The 19,483-nt window shown below is 40.3% G+C and overlaps 1 protein-coding gene across 4 annotated transcripts in view; it reads right to left on the reverse strand.

Annotated features, from left to right (window-relative positions):
* Positions 1-1,313: 1,313 nt before the first annotated feature.
* LOC133628556 (splicing regulatory glutamine/lysine-rich protein 1-like) overlaps positions 1,314-19,483 on the reverse strand; it is a 58,565-nt gene continuing 40,395 nt past the window's right edge. For 2 of the 4 annotated variants that reach the window (XM_062016905.1, XM_062016907.1), the window contains 4 exons: positions 14,818-15,270; positions 7,923-8,006; positions 7,011-7,146; positions 1,314-3,030 (listed from right to left, as the gene is read on the reverse strand). In XM_062016905.1, the coding sequence (XP_061872889.1) occupies positions 2,878-3,030; positions 7,011-7,146; positions 7,923-8,006; positions 14,818-15,270 (826 nt within the window). In that variant the 3' untranslated portion in view covers positions 1,314-2,877. The other 2 variants (XM_062016906.1, XM_062016909.1) reach the window with 2 other exon arrangements.

Here is a 19,483-nt window from a genome sequence, read left to right on the forward strand (position 1 = left end):
TCATGAACTTCCAGTATAAGATGTACACATTTAATAGATGATGCACATGATCCTGGTAGAGCAAGCAGGAACTTCATTACTGTGCTATGCTACTGGTTTAAAAATGAGCTACCCTCTGCAGAGATAAGGCATTTTACAGTATAACAGTTCTCTAGTGGTAGCTTTTTAGGAAGAGAGGCACTATAAAATGACTAATATGAATAGATATAACTTAACTAATTCACAGATCCACACGGTATTTACAAAGCAAAACCAGAAAATAAAGCATTTGTAAGAAAATATGATTTGGGTTGGGGAGGAAATTTACGCGTTTGATGGATTTTCTTTTTAGTTTGCCTTTTTAAAAACAAAACCCAAACTTTTTGGAAGGGAACCATTAATTCATATACAATACAAAAATCCTGTGTAACCTCCTCTAGGTGATCCTGCTCTGGCAGGGGGGGTTGGACTAGATGATCTTCTGAGGTCCATTCCAACCCTTAATATTCTGTGATTCTGTGATAAGTTAGTTAGTAAGGCTGCCATCCTTTATTAATTTTCAAAGGCATGTTTCTTAGCTAACTGTACATAATCCTTTAGATATTCTGTAACTGCTATCTAATAAAGGTTTGCAATTTTAGGATTACAAAAGTCAGGAAATCAAACTAATCTCTTCTGAAATGTGATAAACTGCAAGAATTCTAATTTCTCCCAAAAGAGAGACTTAGTTTTTCAAAGGTATTAGAAATAATACATGTGTATTTTTACTTGTATCCACATATCAAATCAATGAAGCTGCCTAAATACAACCAGATCAACTAAAAGTATATAACAGCAGAAATGTTCCTCTAAAATAATTTTATTAGTGAAATGGTACCAAAGATAACAAGTATACAAAGAATCTCTTTTCTCAGTGCTACTTATATATCATAAATAAGACTGCTGCTGTTGCAAGACACAATCCTTCATAGTCTTTCTATAAGCATACCGATTTGTCATTCTTTTATAAGTTGTTTATCAGTCAACAGCATGTGGTTTAAATATCACAAAAATGACTGTCTATACTTTACATGGTAAAGTATTTTCTATAGTCTTAAATGTACACAGTGGCAAGAACATAAAATTCTATTAAAAAAATGAAGAGTGATTAAGTAACTTCACAATCAATTTGTGTTTCATTACCTTAGGAATTGGACAAATTTTTCATTCTGGCTAATATACTCTGTTTTTTTAGTTAGAATTAACTATGCAAAGGAAAAGAAAAACAAACTGAAAGCAAATAGCTTATATGCTATTAAAGTTTTTTTTTTTAACTGAAATAACTCTTCCCATAACGTAAGGAAAGTAAGTAATTTAATTTAATTGTATCAATTTGTATTAAAAACAATCTACTTCATTTTAGGTATAAATTTTAAAGGTATGACTCTTAAGGAATCTCACAATGATGAAACTGATTAGTTCAGAGAGCCTTGACAAAAAATATTTGCTTTGTCATTCTCTTCTTACATGCTTTCTCTTCAAAGAAGAATCTCTACCATATAACTACTGTGTAAATTAAAACTTTTTTTCCCAAAATTATTTATGCCATCAGCTTTGCATACAATTCCTTTTATATCACCCAACAGGTATCAGATAATGATGGAGAAGTAAATTAAGGCCATTCAAATATAGATTAAATGTCTAAAGAACTGTCTTTGATGCAGGTGATCAGAAAATACTTTGTATTCAGCTACTACTTTTGTACAATGGTGGTCCCCAAAATGCATCTTTGCTTTCACCTATAAATCTGTTCTAAAAATAAAAAGTAAATGTAAAAATGAAGTTTTAGGATTTTAACAAAGTGAATCAGTTGTTCTGACAAATCACTTGAATTATTGCCTACAGTATAGGCACGCAAAATAGCAATAGAGATAATGTAAGATTTAGCTGAAAATGAGTAATAGGACATATACATTTCTAGAAAATACCACATTATTTTAAAAAGGCACTAAAGCTTCTGCTTGTGCTCCCATTTCTTTTAAACAAATAAGAAAAAAATAATTTTCATAATGGCACCTGTACTATTTGCAGCTGAATAGACACACTGCAGTATGACTCAAAACAAAGCTGTAAGATAACATACAAATGTACTCACTTCTGTAAGGACAAAAATAAACAACAAAACACCACCAAAATAACCCAATAAGCTAATTCATTGTCTATAACATGGCAATGTTCCTTTTAGGAACAGAATAGTAGCAAGTGTTGTTCAAATACTTTAAAAGAAATATAAATCTAAGGGACATTAGTAAGAAAATATCTTAAAACCCAAGAATCTCAAGAAGTGAGCAAATGAAAAATAAACTAGTCAGTGGGCATTTAATGTAACCATAAAACTGTGTTTATGTTTAAAAACCCTTTTTCTATAGTTTTCATTTACAACAAAATAAAGTGTGCAAATAAAATCTAACACACAGTACACATTGAAGTATCTGTGGATTTTTTTAAACTACAAAGTAAATCAATACAAAATTCATCAACAAGCAGTACTGTAAACAACCTTAAATGCTTATCTTCAGCTTTTTTTTTTGACAGTATAGGTTTACATCTTTCAGTTTCTACTTATTTGTAACAGCTCATTGCAAAACTTAAATCATTTTACAAATAAGTACAGCCATCATGGAAATGCATGGATTTTCAGAGATGAATAGTTCTGGTGGCATCTGCCTTTTCATGGTATAACTATAGGTCCATGCTCTCCCGCTTTACAGCAAGAAATTGACAAAGCTATCACAAGAACTGGAAGAATTACTAGTACTATTACCATGTTCAGGTAGATTGCTTTGACATTTTCTTCCTTATTCTGGGAATTCATTCATTGGATTTCATTCCTTTATTGTCAGAGGTCCATTCTTTGCTTTAAACTTCTTCCATTTTAATTGAGAGGTTTCCATCATTTGGTTGACAATTCCCATTCTGCTGTAGTTTGATTTCATCTGTCCTTTGTGTATTTCTATAGCCTATTTCCTTGTCAGTTTCTGAATTTGGATCTTCTTTAGCGTGACCTTTGTCCTACCAAAGATAAAATTATTTTACAAAAAAAAAAAAAAAAACATACTCTTAGCATTACAGGATATGACGTCCAACCAACTCTTGGTATTTTGACTGCCTCACTTTTTACATGCCTATCTTGTCTCAGCAATATTTAGAACAGTGTCACCTCCCTTTTTGCTTTTTTTTTTTAAAAAAAAGAAGAGTTTTCTTTTCAATTGGCTGAAGTCAGACACTCATAAAAACCCATCACCCAAGAAATCATTGCCATAAAGGCATCCATCTTTATCATCAATATTCAGGTAAAACAGAACAAGAAACATCAAGGGACCTATGAGAAATAGCTCCAGAAATTAAGATTTCAGCATAAATTTTAAATAAGAGAGGAGTACAATTTTTCTTTCCTATTTTTTGTCAGGTAACATAAATTTTACGACAGTTCTTGGGTAAGACAATTACTTAAGCATGTAGACAAAAACACCTAAATCAACTGCTTTATAATTGAATAATTCTGAGCACCACAAACTATTCTTTAAAGGCACAGTGCTTTTCAAACTCTAATTAAACAATTTGAAGATGTTTCTTGTCTTAATCAGAGCACTTTCTATTATGCAAGGGAAAAATTCCATATTACCCTTCCTCAAATCTTCAACTTTACTCCTGCAGAGACCATGACCAAAGCTACCAGGGAGAGATTGAACTACAGAGTGAAAGTTTATTAAAAATATTTTCAGCTTGACAGCCTGTGCTGGTTTCATCTGGGATAGTACATTTTCTTCATAGCAGCTAGTATGCGGCTATGTTTTGATTTGTGCTGAAAACAGTGTTGATAATACAAGGATGTTTTAGTTATTGATGAACAGTGCTGAGCACAGCATCAAAGCCTCTTCTGCTTCTCATATCACCCCACCAGAGAGTAGGCTGGGAGTGCACAAGTAGTTGAGAGGGGACAAAGCTGGGACAGCTGATCCCAACTGACCAAAGGGATACTCCATACCATATGATGGCACAGAATCGTTTAAGTTGATAAACACCCCTGTAGTGGTTTTGCCTGGGCCAGGTAGTGGGGGAGCTACAGGGGTAGCTTCTTTAGAGTTGCCAAAAGTTTCCCCTGTAGCTCATAGGGCTAATGCCAGTCAATTCTAAGATGGACCCACAGCTGACCAAGGCCTGGCCAATTAGTGATGGAGGTAATACCTCTGTGAATAATGTATTTGAGAAGGTGAAGAAGTTGCTGCACGGTTGCTAAACTGCAGCAGCAACAGGAAGTGAGAATGTGAGAACAACATATCTGTAGATATCAAGGTCAGTGGAGAAGGAGGGGGAGGATGTGCTCAGGCCCTGGAAGAAAGATTCCCCTGTGACCTGTGGTGATGACCATGGTGAGGCAGGCTGTCCCCCTGCAGTTCACAGAGGACCATGGGGAAGCAGAGATCCACTCGCAATCCGTAGGGGACTCCATGCTGGAGCAGGTGGATGTCTGAAGGAGGCTGTGACTCCATGGGAAACATCCTGGAGCAAGTTCCTGGCAGGATCTGGAAGCCCGTGGGGAGAGAGAAGCCCACGCCAGAGAGTAGGTTTGCTGTCGGGACTTGTGATCTTGTAAGGGACCCACACTGGAGCAGACTGTTCCTGAAGGACTGTTCTCCTGGTGGCTGACCCACGTTGGGTCAGTGTGTGGAGAGCTTCCCCCATGGGAAAGCCCCATACTGGAGCAGTTTGTGAAGAACTGTAGCACATGGGAAGGACCCACGTTGGAGAAGTTCATGAAGGACTGTCTCCAGTGGGGAGGGACTCCACACTGTAGCAGTGGGAAGTGTGATGAGGCCTCCCCCTGAGAAGAAGCAGCAACAAAGTCCATCTGTAATGACCTGACCACAACCCCCGTCCCCCATCCCCTGCACAGTTGGGGGGGGAAGGATGGAGAATCCTAGGAGAAGGAGGAGTGGAGGAAGGGAGGTGTTTTAAGATTTGGTTTTATTTCTCATCTCCCTGTTTTGTTTTGATTATTCCTTAATCAATCAAACCTTTTTCTCCCCGAGTTAAGTCTGTTTTGCCCGTGACTCTAATTGCTGAGTGATCTCCCTGTCCTTATCTCGACTTATGAACCTCTTGTTATATTTCTCTCTCCCCTGTGCAGTTGAGGAGGAGTGATATTACGACTTGGTAGGCATCTGGCACCCAGCCAGGGCTAAACCACCACAACCTTTAAGATCATCTAGTGCAGGGACCACCTCATGGGATGGGATTCATGGACTACGCATCAGACCAATATGATCAATGCAGAAGCTGTTTATTGTTCGCTTTCTACCTCTATACATATGATTGTTAGTCATGTACATGTAAATATGCAAAGCTTAATTGGCTGCTTTATCTTGTAAACACGCTGTGCATGCAGCACTTGCTTTTTAATAATTGGCTAAGCTACATTCTCTTCGTGCTGCTCTTGCTGTTTCTTCGGTATGCTCGCATCCTATTTTTGTGCCTCTGTTCTTCATCTTATCACTTCTTTCTCAGGGCTCTGTTTCCTTTCTCAAGGCTGTTTATCAGTGCACTTCAAGGGGAGAGCTGTGCTTCAAGGATAAAGCTGGCTGCAGCAAGATCCTTTCCCACAATCTAGTCCAATCGTAAACCCAGCACTGCCACATCCACCACACTAAATCATGTCCCTAAGCACCTGGCTTTGTTGAACTTGACACAATTGGCCTTAGCCCACTGATCCAGCCTGTCTAGGTCCCTCTGTAGAGCCTTCCTACCCTGAAGATCAACACTCCCACCCAACTCCAGTGTCGTCTGCAAACTTCCTGAGGGTGTCCTTGATCCTGTTATCCAGATCATTGATAAAGATATTAAATAGAAAAGGTCCCAACACAGAGCCCTGGGGAACACCACTGGTGACCAGCCACCAAAAGGATTTAAATCCATTCCCTGTCCATCCAGCCAGTTTTCCACTCAACGAAGAGTATGTCCATCATGATGGCACTTGAGCTGCTCCACTGAGGTCAGGCTGACCTGAGGTCAGAACCAAGGTCAGGCCCACTTCAGTTGGGCTATTGATTCTGCCACCTTTTTCTGGAAGAAGCCCTAATTCCTAAGTGACAATTCTCAGGAACTTCTGTGGTTTCTAACACATCAATAACCCTTGTGTCTTTGCTGATGCATGGATGTCCGTTCTCCATCACCACTGAGATGGCAGACCCAAGGATTTCACTAGAATACTATCCCTCAAATGTTGGTGTGCTGTCCCCAGGCTTATCTCTCCCTTCAAATCTAGTCATGCTCAGCATATAAAGCTGGGGGAAGAAGGAAGGGGAGGACATTTAGAGTTATGGTGTTTGTCTTCCCAAGTAACTGTTAATGTGTGATGGAGCCCTGCTTTCCTGGAGATAGATGAACACCTGCATGCTGATGGGAAGGAATGAATTAATTCCTTGTTTTGCTTTGCTTTGCTTGCATGCATGGTTTTTGCTTTACCTATTAAACTGTCTTTATCTAAACTGATGAATTTTCTCACTTTTCTGATTCCCTCTCCCATCCCATTAGGGAGGAGTGAGCGAGCAGCTGAGTGGTGCTTAGTTGCCAGCTGTGGTTAAACCACAACATAGTCAAACTAAGCCTGAACCCTGCTGCTTAGTTACATAATCTGCTTCTTGCCTGCTTGTACAGATAAGCAGACAACCAACTCCTAACATATAGCATAGAACAGAAAAGGGAGCAAAACCAAACCAAAGTGTTTCTATATCTTTTTCATCCAAGCTCCTATAGGCCCAGTAAAGTTCAAACATGCAGACTTCTCAAACTGGCCTACAAACATCAACTAGAGAGTGACTTTCATGTCTCCAAATGGCAAAATCTAAACCCAAATGGCAATGCTTTGTTAAGGAAAATAAGGGAAAAAGAAGGGTGAGGAAGAGAAAGAAAGAAAAAGAAGGAAGAGAATTTCAATAACTGTTCCACTTGCAGCACTCCACTCTGCTTCTCACTTGGTCAACACAGCTTACCTTCAAAGTAGTGGTGCTTTTGTCAGATTTCTCCTTTCCCTCTTTTTCTTTACTATTTTTTTTCTTGGAGGTTGAGTGCTCTCTTTCTCTTCTTTCATTATTTGTATCCTTTTCTCTTTTTTTTTCTTTCTTGTTTCTGTGTAAGAAAATTTTTACTCAAATAAAAATTTGATCCAACAGCAACAAATGTACTACCAGTGCATACATTGAGTTTACTATATAGCAAACTGCACAGTACAGTAACTAAGAATGTTGGTATCCTGGTTTGCTTTTCTTCAGAAAGGTTCAGTCACCTTCAAACTATTTAACTGCAAACTAAACTCTCATCGGGGGAGGTTCCAAAAAAAAACTCAACAAACAAACAAACCTCCCCCAAACAGAAACATAACAAAAACCCCTTCATAAAAACAAGGGAAGAGAGCTAAATAATGCATGTGTTCACTATACATGGTATTTGGAAAGAGAAAACCAAAGTAATCTGTATCCAGTTAAGGGCTTTTATTGATTTGAAGCAAATTTGCACCACCAAATGATTTCAAACTCTCCACTTGAAAGCATACCAAAGATCAAATCCACAAAGGTTTGGTTTTGGTTTAAATTTGAACTGAATCATACTGACCAACTGAAATTATCTGAGATGACTAGTGAAAAGGCACTAAATGAATGAAAATACTTCCCAAATTGTTTTCAATATATGTATCTGCATCTACCTTCAAGTGTATGGAAAAATAGACATTTTCCTTAGAAAAACAAATTATTGTTAAAGTGCTTCTGCATAACAAAAAAATAATAAAAAATGCAAGTTGAGTTAGCTCCTTTTATAACACCGATCTCTACACTTCAATTTAAAAAAAAGTTTTAGTTTCTTCCTTCTTTACTGTTCATTAATTTTTATGTTTACATCAAACTGACCTTGGAGAAGGAGTTTGTGAAGATTTTCTTTTTGTTGCTTTAGGAGACTTGGAGGGACTTCTACTCTTCCTTTTGTGCCTATCTCTGGAGGACCAAGAAATTCAAGATCATCAAAGAAAAATAATAGTCAGGAACTGCATAAAACCAGAAAGCTCTTAAAATGATTTGACACAACTAGGTAAATATCCCCAAATTTAACATTATATATCACCAATAATATATCAATTGTACAAAAGAAAATAAAATATTTCTAAGTTTCAGTTTGATGGGAAAGGGGAGAATGGAAGAGAGAAGTAGGAATAAAAAAGTTGTATCATTTCAGATTTTAGTTTTATGTTTATCTTCACGCACTTATACTTGATAGCAATGGAAACAAACTGAATTCACTAAACCTGTCTTAAATAAGAATTTCTTCAGTCAGGAGAAGTATCCAATTGAATAAAAAGCCACATTAAGACAAAAGGTATAACTTGAGCAATACAAACTTCAAAACTTAATATAACAAGCTTAAGATCACTGGAATTTCAGTTCAATGTGACTGAAGTTCAATTTCTGAATACATGAGCTAGCATTCCTATTGGTTTAGAAGCAAACAGTGCAAAACCAAACTCAAGCTGTTATCAAAATGAACATGTTATTATCTATTCTTTTCCTAGCAGTTCATGCTCAGCAAAACTATGTATCATAGAATCATAGAATGGTAGGGGTTGGAAGGGACCTCATCTAGTCCAACCCCCCTGCAGAAGCAGGTTCACCTAGATCAGGTCACATAGGGTATCAATCTATAATGCACTGAAGAGCTCTTACGGTTTACACAGAAGTATGGAATTTGCTGAAGTTGCTGTTATGAAGTCTGATCTCAAATAGATCAGAACATTAAATAATTAATTGCAAACATACTGAAGCACATGTTAAAATAAAGTAAAAAATGAGCAAATTGTATTGGGTGTGACTGAGATAGTATTAATTTTCCACAGCAACCCTTCTAGTGCTGTGCCTTCTGTTGGTAGCTAGAAACATGTTTGATAGCACATCAGTGTTTTGGCTACTGCTTGCACAGCATCAAGGTTGTCTCTCCAACATTTCTTCCCCCATCTTCACCAGTAGGCTGAGGGTGGACAGGATCCTGGGAGGAGACATGGCCAGGACAGCTGACTCAAACTGACCAAAGGGATATTCCATACCATATGACGTCAGCTCAGCAATATAAGCTCAAGGAGAGGAGCAGAAAGGGGGAGGCTTTTGTGATTTACATTTGCCTTCCAAAGCAACCGTTACATATACCAAAGCCCTGCTGCCCGGGAAGTGGTGAGACATTGCTGCTGAGAGGAAGTAGACAGTAACAGCTTTATTTGCTTTGCTTCTCATGTGCGTGGCTTTGCTATTTCTTTATTAAACTTTATGTACTTTACTAAACTGCTTATATCTCAACTCATGAGGCTTCCATCTTATTTTGTCCCATCCCTTGCAGAGGAGGGGGGTGATAGAGCAACTTGGTGGGCACCTGGCATCCAGCTAAGGTCAAATCACCACACAAGTAAAGCTTAATTCAGTGTAAACATAGAACCAATCTCTATCAAAGTAAGATAACTCTTTCCTGTCACCTCTTCATAGAGCAGGAAAAACAGATAGGAAGAATCAAAGAAAATCAGGGAAGTTAAAAAATAATTGACAGGGCAGTTTAAGGTACAGCACAAAAACTACACTTATGCCTACGAAATTTTGCAGTTCACATCTAATTTCTTTAATATCTAGAAAGGCCAAGAAAACAATAGTTATTAGATAAATTACAAAAGGATATATTAAGATATACCTAGTACCACTATCTGGATTCATATTCTGACAATATCATCTAGTCTGTCCTCCTGAAGCTGCACAGGACAAAAGTTCATAACTATTTTGTTTGGCAAGTTGTTAGGTTTGTTTTTATCTTCGGTAAACAAACTAAAAAGTGGCCTCAAAATCATGTAAAAAAACATGCAATTGTTGATCAGCTGTTCAGTGGTTAACATGCATCTAATTTTGAACATTCTCACATTTATCATCATCTTTTTTCAAATGAGGATATTGGAAATTAATACATTATTCTGATACCACTTCAGCCATCAAGTATTCTCTCTGGACAAAGTCCCTACTTATCTCCTTTGCTAGCCTGTAGCTGTCTCTTGGAAAAGGAGTTCAATTCTCCTCTTCTGGTCTGTGTCTTCCTTCAGCTAGGTATCAAAAATAGACATCTGATTTCTATTACTTGCATGCTGTTGGTCAATAAAGCAAGATGAGCTGCCACCTAGTTCTTAGAAGATCCTATATGTTCTATTCCACCTCCATCTCTTCTCCAAAAAGAAGACTAGAAGACTATTTGACCAATATTTTATACTCTTCAGAAAAAGGATTTGCATCCTCAAAAGTGATCCCATCTCAATGCTGCAGTGTAAGTCCAGAAATTTGAAATGCCAGGTTGTTGGATAATCTCCTGAATGCCATTTTAACTAGGCAAAGTCAATCACCAAAGTAAACAGACATCCCTAAATACAAGCTAATTGGGACTTGGTAACTGAAACTATTGACAAATATCTTTCACAATAAGAGAATTCCTGAGGTTCGAAGAGCCCTCTGGAGACCACCTAGTCCAGACCCTCACCCTCACAATACAGGATCAACTAGAGCAGGTTACTCAGAGACATGTCCAGTCAGGTTTTTAATATCTCCAAGGATGGAGACCACAATCTCTCTGGGCAACTGGTTCCAGTTTGCCCATAAAACACACATTAGAAAAAACCTTTTATTTCCCATATTTCAATATATGCCCATTGTCTCTTGCCCTGTCACTGGCCATCACCGAGAAGAGTCAGGCTCTATCTTCATGCTCTCCCACCAGGTATTCAATACCCACTGATATGATATCCCCTCAGCCTTCTCTTCTTCAGGCTAAATAATCCCAGCCCTCTCCGTCTCTCCTTTATTTAGGGATATATACAAAACCCAACATATTTCTCTCATCCTCCACCTTCAAAAAGAACATTGTCCCTGTTTAATGGCATCTGTACAAAAAATTAATTTCATATCAAAATAGGACTTTGTACTGTGAGTCCATTTGAAGAGATGCACTAAGTTTCATAGAATCATAGAATGGTAGGGGTTGGAAGCGACCTTTAGAGATCATCTAGTCCAATCCCCCTGCAGAAGCAGGTTCACCTAGATCAGGTCGCATAGGAACATGTCCAGGCGGGTCTTGAAGACCTCCAAGGAAGGAGACTCCACAATCCCTCTGGGCAGCCTGTTCCACTGATACGTCACCCTCACAGTGAAATAGTTTTTTCTTATGTTTAAGTGGAACTTTTTGTGTTCCAGCGTCATCCCATTGCCCCTTGTCCTGTTGCTAGCTACTATAGAAAAAAGGGATGTCCCAACCTCCTGACATCCACCCTTTAGATATTTATAAATGTTAATAAGATCATCCCTCAATCTCCTCTTCTCCAGACTAAACAGCCCCAGTTCCCGCAGCCTTTCTTCATATGAAAGATGTTCCAGTCCCCTGATCATCTTGGTGGCCCTGTGCTGGACTCTCTCCAGCACTTCCCTGTCCCTCTTGAGCTGAGGAGCCCAGAACTGGACACAGTACTCCAGATGAGGCCTCACCAGGGCAGAGTAGAGAGGGAGAAGAACCTCCCTTGAAGTTTCACTAGAATTCTCTGCCAAAGTACATGACATTTGAGCCTTCCATGACACCTTAAATAGCAGGATGCTTAAAGGGGAGCATAAGTGTTGCAAACTAGAGTATGATTTTTTTTTTTTTAACATCCAGCTAATTATACTTGCTATTTTACATTAGGAACTGGGCCTTCCACCAAGGCTCTTTTATATAAGCTACACATTACTGTATTGGTTTTGTGTGGCAAGGCTTCAGTAGCAGAGGAGGGGGCTATAACGAACTTCTCTAATGTGGGTTCCTCCCAGCAGCTACAGCTTCTGCTAATACAGTGTCCCTCACACGGGACATGGCCTCCTCCAGGCATTATCACTGCCCCTGATGCAGGGTCTTTTACAAAGTGCAACAAATCACCGCTTCACCACTCTTCCCCACAGGATGCAGGGGGGTCTCTGCTCCAGCACACCTCCTCCTCTCTTCCCTCACTGACCTTGGGGTCCGCATGGTTGCTTCTCTCTCTCTCCCAACTCCTTGCATCACCAACAGCCGGAAAAGAAGGAAGGATAGAACAAGAAGGAAAAGGAAGAACCCTCCTCTTCTAGCTTCTTCTTCTTTAAAACTCATCGTGGAGGTGCCTAATTGGCTCACGCCCAGAAGTGGGTCTGGCTGAGAGCTAGGGAGAGTTTTGAGCAACTTCTTACAGGAGTCATCTTTACAGTCCCTTCCTCATTACCAGAAACGGCTCCATGTTAAACCATGACAGTAACTAATCAATGAACTATGTAACAGTGACTCAAACTTTTATCAGGAAAAAGATGATGTTTCCTGTCCCTCTATCATAACTTTTGGATGGCTCCACACAGAGAAATGGCATAAGAATCATCTATTTACTGTCTTCAAGGACTATACTACACAGTAATGTGAAAGGTGAGCACCACCTGCCCGACAAGAATTTATTTTCTATCAAACATCATGCAGAGTTCCTTGTAATAGATTTTACTATATAGGGAAAATATTGGTGGGACAGCTGCCATGACTGGAGCACAGTCACAGAGGGCTATGTATTGTTTCGGAAAGACCTCACTGATATTTGCTAGCAAAGCCACACAGCCAAGCGCAAGCAGTCCAGGAGGTTCCTACACATTGTTGACGACAACTACTAGTCACAGGTGACTGAGGAACTAACAAGGAGGAGTCGTCTTCTTTGGAAAAGTATAGGATCATTGCCAGAGCATGCAGAGGTGCAACTAGGAAGGCTAGAGCCCTTCTAGAATTAAATTTAGCCAGGGAAGTTAAGGACGGGAATAAGGCACTTTTCAACTACATCAGCAGAAGAAGGAAGACAAGGGGGAATGTGGGCCCGCTACTAAACACAGAGGGTGCCCTGGTGACTGAGGATGCAGAGAAAGCCAAAGTACTGAATGCCTTCTTTGCATCCAAGTCTTTATAGTCAAGGCTGGCCCTTGGGAAGCCCAGACCAGCAAGGATAGTAGAGTGGCCTGGACAACAGAGGACTTGCCCTGGGTGGAAGAGGAAGAGGTTAAAGACTTCTTGGCCAAGCTTAAGGTTCATAGGTCAATGGGTCCTGATGGGATGCATCCTAGAGTGCTGAGGGAGCTGGCTCATGTGATTGCTAAGCCTCTCTCCATCATTTTTGAACAGCCATGGAGGACAGATGAGGTGCCTGAGGACTGGAGGAAGGCCAATGTCATTCTGGTTTCAAAAAGGGCAGGAAGGACGACCCCGGAAACTACAGGCCAGTCAGCCTCACCTCCATCCCTGGAAAGGTGATGGAACAACTCATCCTCAATGTCATCACTAAACATATGAAGGAAAAGGTGGTTATCAGGGGGAGTCAACAAGGATTCACCAAGGGGAAATCCTATTTCACCAACCTGATAGCCTTATATGAGGGCATCACCGGCTGTGGCTAGATGAGGGGAGAGCAGCGGATGTCATCTACCTTGACTTCAGAAAGGCTTTTGACACTGTGTCCCATAATATCCTCCTCAGAAAGCTCAGGCAGTGTGGCTTGCATGAGTGGACGGTGAGGTGGATCGAGAGCTGGCTGAATGACAGAGCTCAGAGGGTGGTGATCAATGGCACAGAGTCGAGTTGGAGGCCTGTGGCCAGTGGAGTTCCACAGGGATCGGTTCTGGGGCCAGTCTTGTTCAACATCTTCATAAACGACCTGGATGAGGGGACTGAGGGTACCCTCAGGAAGTTTGCCGATGACACCAAACTGGGAGGACTGGCTGATTCCCCAGAAGGCTGTGCTGCCATTCAGCAGGATCTCGACTGGCTTGAGAGTTGGGCAGAGAGGAACCTCATGAGGTTCAACAAGGACAAGTGCAGAGTCCTGCATCTGCGAAGGAACAACCTCATGCACCAGTACAGGCTGGGGGTCGAACTGCTGAAGAGCAGCTCTGCAGAGAGAGACCTGGGAGTCCTGGTTGATAAGAAACTAAATATGAGCCAACAATGTGCCCTCGTGGCCAAGAAGGCCAATGGCATCCTGGGATGCATCAAGAAGAGTGTAGCCAGCAGGTCAAGGAGGTTCTTCTACCCCTCTACTCTGCCCTGGTGAGGCCTCATCTGGAGTCCTGTGTCCAGTTCTGGGCTCCCCATCTCAAGAGGGACAGAGAATTTCTGGAGAGAGTCCAGTGCAGGGCCACCAAGATGATCAGGGGACTGGAACATCTTTAATATGAGGAAAGGCTGAGGGAAATGGGGCTGTTTAGTCTAGAAAAGTGGAGACTGATTGGGGATCTCATTAATATTTACAAATATCTAAATTGTGGGTGTCAGGAGGTTGGGACATCCCTTTTTTCTATAGTAGCTAGTAACAGGACAAGGGGTAATGGAATGAAGCTGGAGCACAAGAAGTTTCATTTAAATATAAGAAAAAACTATTTCACTGTGAGGGTGACGGGAGCAGTGGAACAGGCTGCCTAAGGAGGTTGTGGAGTCTCCTTCATTGGAGGTCTTCGAGACCCGTCTGGACATGTTCCTATACGACCTGATCTAGGTGAACTTGCTTTTGCAGGGGGTTCAACAAGATGACCTCTAAAGGTTCCTTCCAACTCTACATTCTATGATTCTATGAAAGCCACAAAACAGAAAGAATTCAAATTGAATTACTAAAAGACATGTTGATATTGATTCACAAAAGTTAGAATGCACATTTTTCATCGTGTGTCACTGTACTGACAAGTCCAAAAACACATGAAAAAATTCTAAACAAACCTGCTGGAGCTATAAGATCTTCTTGACGAGCTATAGTTTCTTGGGGGTGTTTTGGATCTCTTCTCTCTCTTCTTTTTATCATTTCTCTGTCTTTCTCGCTCCTTGTCATCCTCATCTTTTTCCTTTTCTTTGACTCTGTCCTTCTCTCCCTCCTTGTCCTTAATCTTCTCTCTGTCCATTTCCCCCTGTTTATCAACATCATCTTTTCCCTGGTTCTGCTCTAGCTTTTCCCCGTCTTTTTCCTTCTCCTTATTTTTGTCATTGTCTTTATCCCAATCCCTGCCCCTATCTTGTTCTTTGTTTCTTTCTCTCACTCTTTCATGGTTCTTCTCCTTCTCTGTTTTTCTCTCCTTATCTCGCTCTCTTTCCCTTTCTTTGTCTCGGTCTCTCTCTTTCTCCTTTTCTTTGGTCTTTCCTTTTTCCTTGACCTTTTCTTTGCCTCTTTTCTTGTCCCTGTGAAAAGTCAAACATAAACCTATTAATTAATCTTTGAACTTCCAATAAAAATGACAACTCCTTAGCATACATTAATTGTTCAAGAGAAAATATGTGTTTCTTTTGAAAAATAGTCATTATTCAAAATTTTGCTTTTCCATCCATGTTCGCAATGAGGGATAGGCTGTATAGCTAAGAAAAATTTGGAAAACAAATTGGAGAAGGGGAGGGACAATATCAAATCAAACTGTGATCTCCAAAGTGACATTATTACACTTTGAAATAATATATCTTTTCACCTCACAACTATGTTACTATACATACATAAATTTTCTACATTTTGTCGGGAGCGAGATAAACTCTACAATTTGTAAATCCATTCTTTACTAAAAGTGTATCTATATAAAAAGGACTGCAGATTAACCACCCCCATGTGAATAATGACAGATGACTGGACAAAAGTCTTTATTCTACAGTGTTCTCTCACAAAAATATCCAGGAACTGCTTGCAAGTCCAACATCAATTAATATACAGAACCAAAAAAAGGGATAAAATTTCAGCAAATTACCTCAAAATGGAAATGTAAAATCAAAACTCATCCAAAACAATTCAATCAACTGTAATGTAATTAGGAATTTGAAAATTATTGAAAAATTGATAAGATAATAAAAACAAGAGCAAGATAAGAGAACGTCAGCTACTTCTTTGGGATAGGCAGAATAATGCACATTCATAAAAATAGTGACAATGGATGTTCTAGCAGTTAAGTAAAAAATAATTTATTAGATCATAGCTTTAGCTGATAGATTATATTTTGGTAAAGGATTATTCAGAAGTCTGAGACTCTAAACCATCTTATTTTTTCTAGCAAAGAGAAGAGACGTACATGACTCCTAGATCTGCTTCTAGAACATTTGAAAATGAAAAATTGTTCAGAGAGAGAAACAGGAGAACCACATGAGTTGTTGATTGTCAGGCCTTTTCATGTCCAAGAGAACCAGACTAACAGAAGTTGCTGTGTCTATTGGTATCTATTCTAGGATTTTTAAAGATTCTCAAAGAGATTCCTTCAGACATGAAAGGCCCTATACACATATTCCACCTTTCTTCATTGGAACAAGTGTTTGGCTAATAATAAACAGTAGGCATGTTTCATTGTCTGTGACCTGAAGATTTTGGTTCCCCTCAGGTTTTGGCAAATACCTTTTTAGATGTCTCTCATAAGGAATCTAAGATCATGTGCTGGTTTTACTGAGATAGTTAATTTTCCTCATAGTAGCTCATATGGGGCTATGTTTTGGATTTGTGCTGGAAACTGTTGAAAACAGAGAGAGTCAAGGTCTTTTCTGCTCCTCATACTGTCCTGTCAGCAAGTAGGCTGTGGAGGTACAAAAACTAGGAGATGACACAGCTGGGACAACTGATCCCAACTGACCAAAGGGATATTCCATATGACATCATGCTCCAAATATAAAACTGAAAAAGAAGGAGGAAGGGAGGAGATGTTTGGAGTTATGGCATTTGTCATCCCAAATAACCGTTATGCATGATGAAGCTCTGCTTTTCTGGAGGTGGCTGAACACCTGCCTGAAGATGGGAAGCAGGGAATGAATTCCTTATTTTGCTTTGCTTATGTACATGGCTTTTAATTCACCTATTAAATTGTCTTTATTTAAACCCAGAAGTCTTCTCACTTTTATTCGTCTGATTCTCTCTCCCGTCTCATGAGGGGGCAGAGGGGAGTGAGTGAGCAACTGTGTGGCACTTAGTTGCCAGCTAGGGTTAAATCACAACAGATTGTAAAGATGAAACAAGGGGTTTCACAATAACCCAGGAAGTGCCTTCCAGTTATCATAGAGATTTCATTGGACTCTCCTCTTCCAGTCAGCAGATATCTCATGAAGCTCCAGACAACATGTCATGGTTTAAGCCCAGCTGGCAACAAAGCACCATGCAACCACTTGCTCATCCCCCACAAATGTCCCCACCTTCTGTAAGATGGCAGAGGCCCCAGCGAGATGGGAGGAAAAAAGATAACCAAGGGCCTTGTGGATCAAGACAAGGGCAGGAAGGGCTCACTGCCAATTATGGTTCCAAGCAAAGCAGACTCAATTACTCCACTTAAGGAAGAAAACACGATCAGTTTAATCTACTATCAACTAGAAACAGAGTAGACCGAAAGCAAAAAATCAAAGCAGGATGATGACAAAAAAAATACAACCAACCCTTTAAGATCTTCTTCCCCTACTCCTCCCTTCTTCCCAGGCTCAGCTACCTGCTCCCAATATATCTACCTCCTCTCCTCTCAGCAGCATGGGGGACAGGGAATGGGGGTAGTTCTCAGTCCATCACAAATAGTCTCTGCCACTTCTTTCTTCTCAGAGGAGGAGGACTCCTTGCATTCTTCTCCTGCTCCAGTGTGAGGTTCCTCCCCTGGGATACAGTCTTTAATGAACCTCTCTGGTGTGAGTTCTTCCCAAGGGCTGCAGCTCCTCACAAACTCCTCCAATGTGGGACTACTCTGTAGCCAGCAGAACTCCAGGAACATTCAGATCCAACACTGCCCTCCCACAAAGTCATGGCCTCCTCCAGGCACAATCACCACCCCTGGCTTGGGATCCTTTAAAAGCTGCTGGCAGATCTCAGCTTCACCATTCTCCATGGGTCGCAGGGGGACAACCTGCTGTCTCACCACAGGATGCAGGGGAGTCTCTTTTCTGGCACATCTCCTCCTTTTCCCTCACTGACCTTGGGGTCTGCATGGTTGCTTCTCTCTCATCCAACTCCTTCCATCACCTCCCAGAAAAGAACAACCCTCCTCTTCTAACTGCTGCTTCTTAAAAAGTGGCCACGGAGTGTTGCGCGGGAGCTTCCCAGAGTCAAAGACGTATCCTCATAGAGGTAGACTCAGTGCTAATTTATTAGTAATACACACTGATATTTATACAATAGTACAGAATTCAGGTGATAGTAACATAACATTTATTGGTTACATCTGCAAAGCAATATGCTACTCGGCACAAGCTAATTGGTTAATTACTAAATCTCACACTCTTAGTTTAAGCAAAATCTCAGTACAGCTGTGGTTAAAAATATCCTGCTTTTCCTTCTTCTCAGCTGCTCACTGTTTTCAGGCAGTCTCCTCCTGGCATGCGCCCAAGGTCAAGCTGACCTGGCTATCTGTGTGAAAGCTTGGATTGTGCAAATATGCTTCTAACAAAACTCCATATCCTGTATTAGTAAGAAACTTCTCTACAACGGAGGCACCCAATTGGCTCAGCCCCAGAGATGGGTCTGACTTAGAGCCAGACAAAGTTTTGAGCAACTTCTTACAGAAGCCACCATTACAGCCCCTTCTATTACCAGAAGCAGCTCCACACAAACCCATGACACAACAGACACAGAGTCAAAAGGATCCATCAACAAAGTCCAGCTATGTAGCCTACACCTAACTGTTCCCACTGAGGTCCACAGATCTGCAGCTCTCTTTCTCACAAAACTTCTCCCCTCAGAAAGCAGGAGACACTGGCAGAACCTAAGTATGAATCTCCCTTTAAATGAATCAGGGGAATTAGAGATGAAACAGAAAGTAACAAGGCTTCTATTCACTAAGCATTTCATAGGAACTTTTGTTTTGTGAATATTCACTATTTCATCCCTCAGAAAATCATATTATCATCCAAGGAAATAAGGAAATTATTTTGTTGGAATTCCACAGTTCAATAATTAGACAATCAGACTTAAAAATTAAAAACTAGGTAAAATATAGATGTATTAGATCCTGAAATGTAAATATGCCACACAACAGACATATGCATTTGTACCTACAGCAGTGTATGGCCAATATGAAATAACCAAAGACAAAAATAAAAGCTCATGCACAAAAACTTTATACATATTCTCAGAATCTGTACAGGGAAACCTGCATGTTTGAGTAAGCCCCTGCATTGCCTCTACACCAATGCACTGTAATGGAAGAGGTCATGTTCGTTAATCAAATCGTGAAAGAATAGTTGTGCAAGGAACCATTTAAAGTCATTGTAAAAGTCTTGTAAAACTTTAACGGGGAAATCGCGCGCCGTTGGTGGAGCAGACTCTCCCGGCCGCCCAGCGCTGTTTTGCTTATTTGCCGCTTGCTTAATAAATTTGATCCATGAGTCACTTAAATTGGCTTGTGAACTTTATCACAGCAACTTATAACAATTTGGTGCTGTGACTCGGATACAGGTA

Source organism: Colius striatus, chromosome W (assembly GCF_028858725.1).
Source record: "Colius striatus isolate bColStr4 chromosome W, bColStr4.1.hap1, whole genome shotgun sequence".
Taxonomy (NCBI): domain Eukaryota; kingdom Metazoa; phylum Chordata; class Aves; order Coliiformes; family Coliidae; genus Colius; species Colius striatus.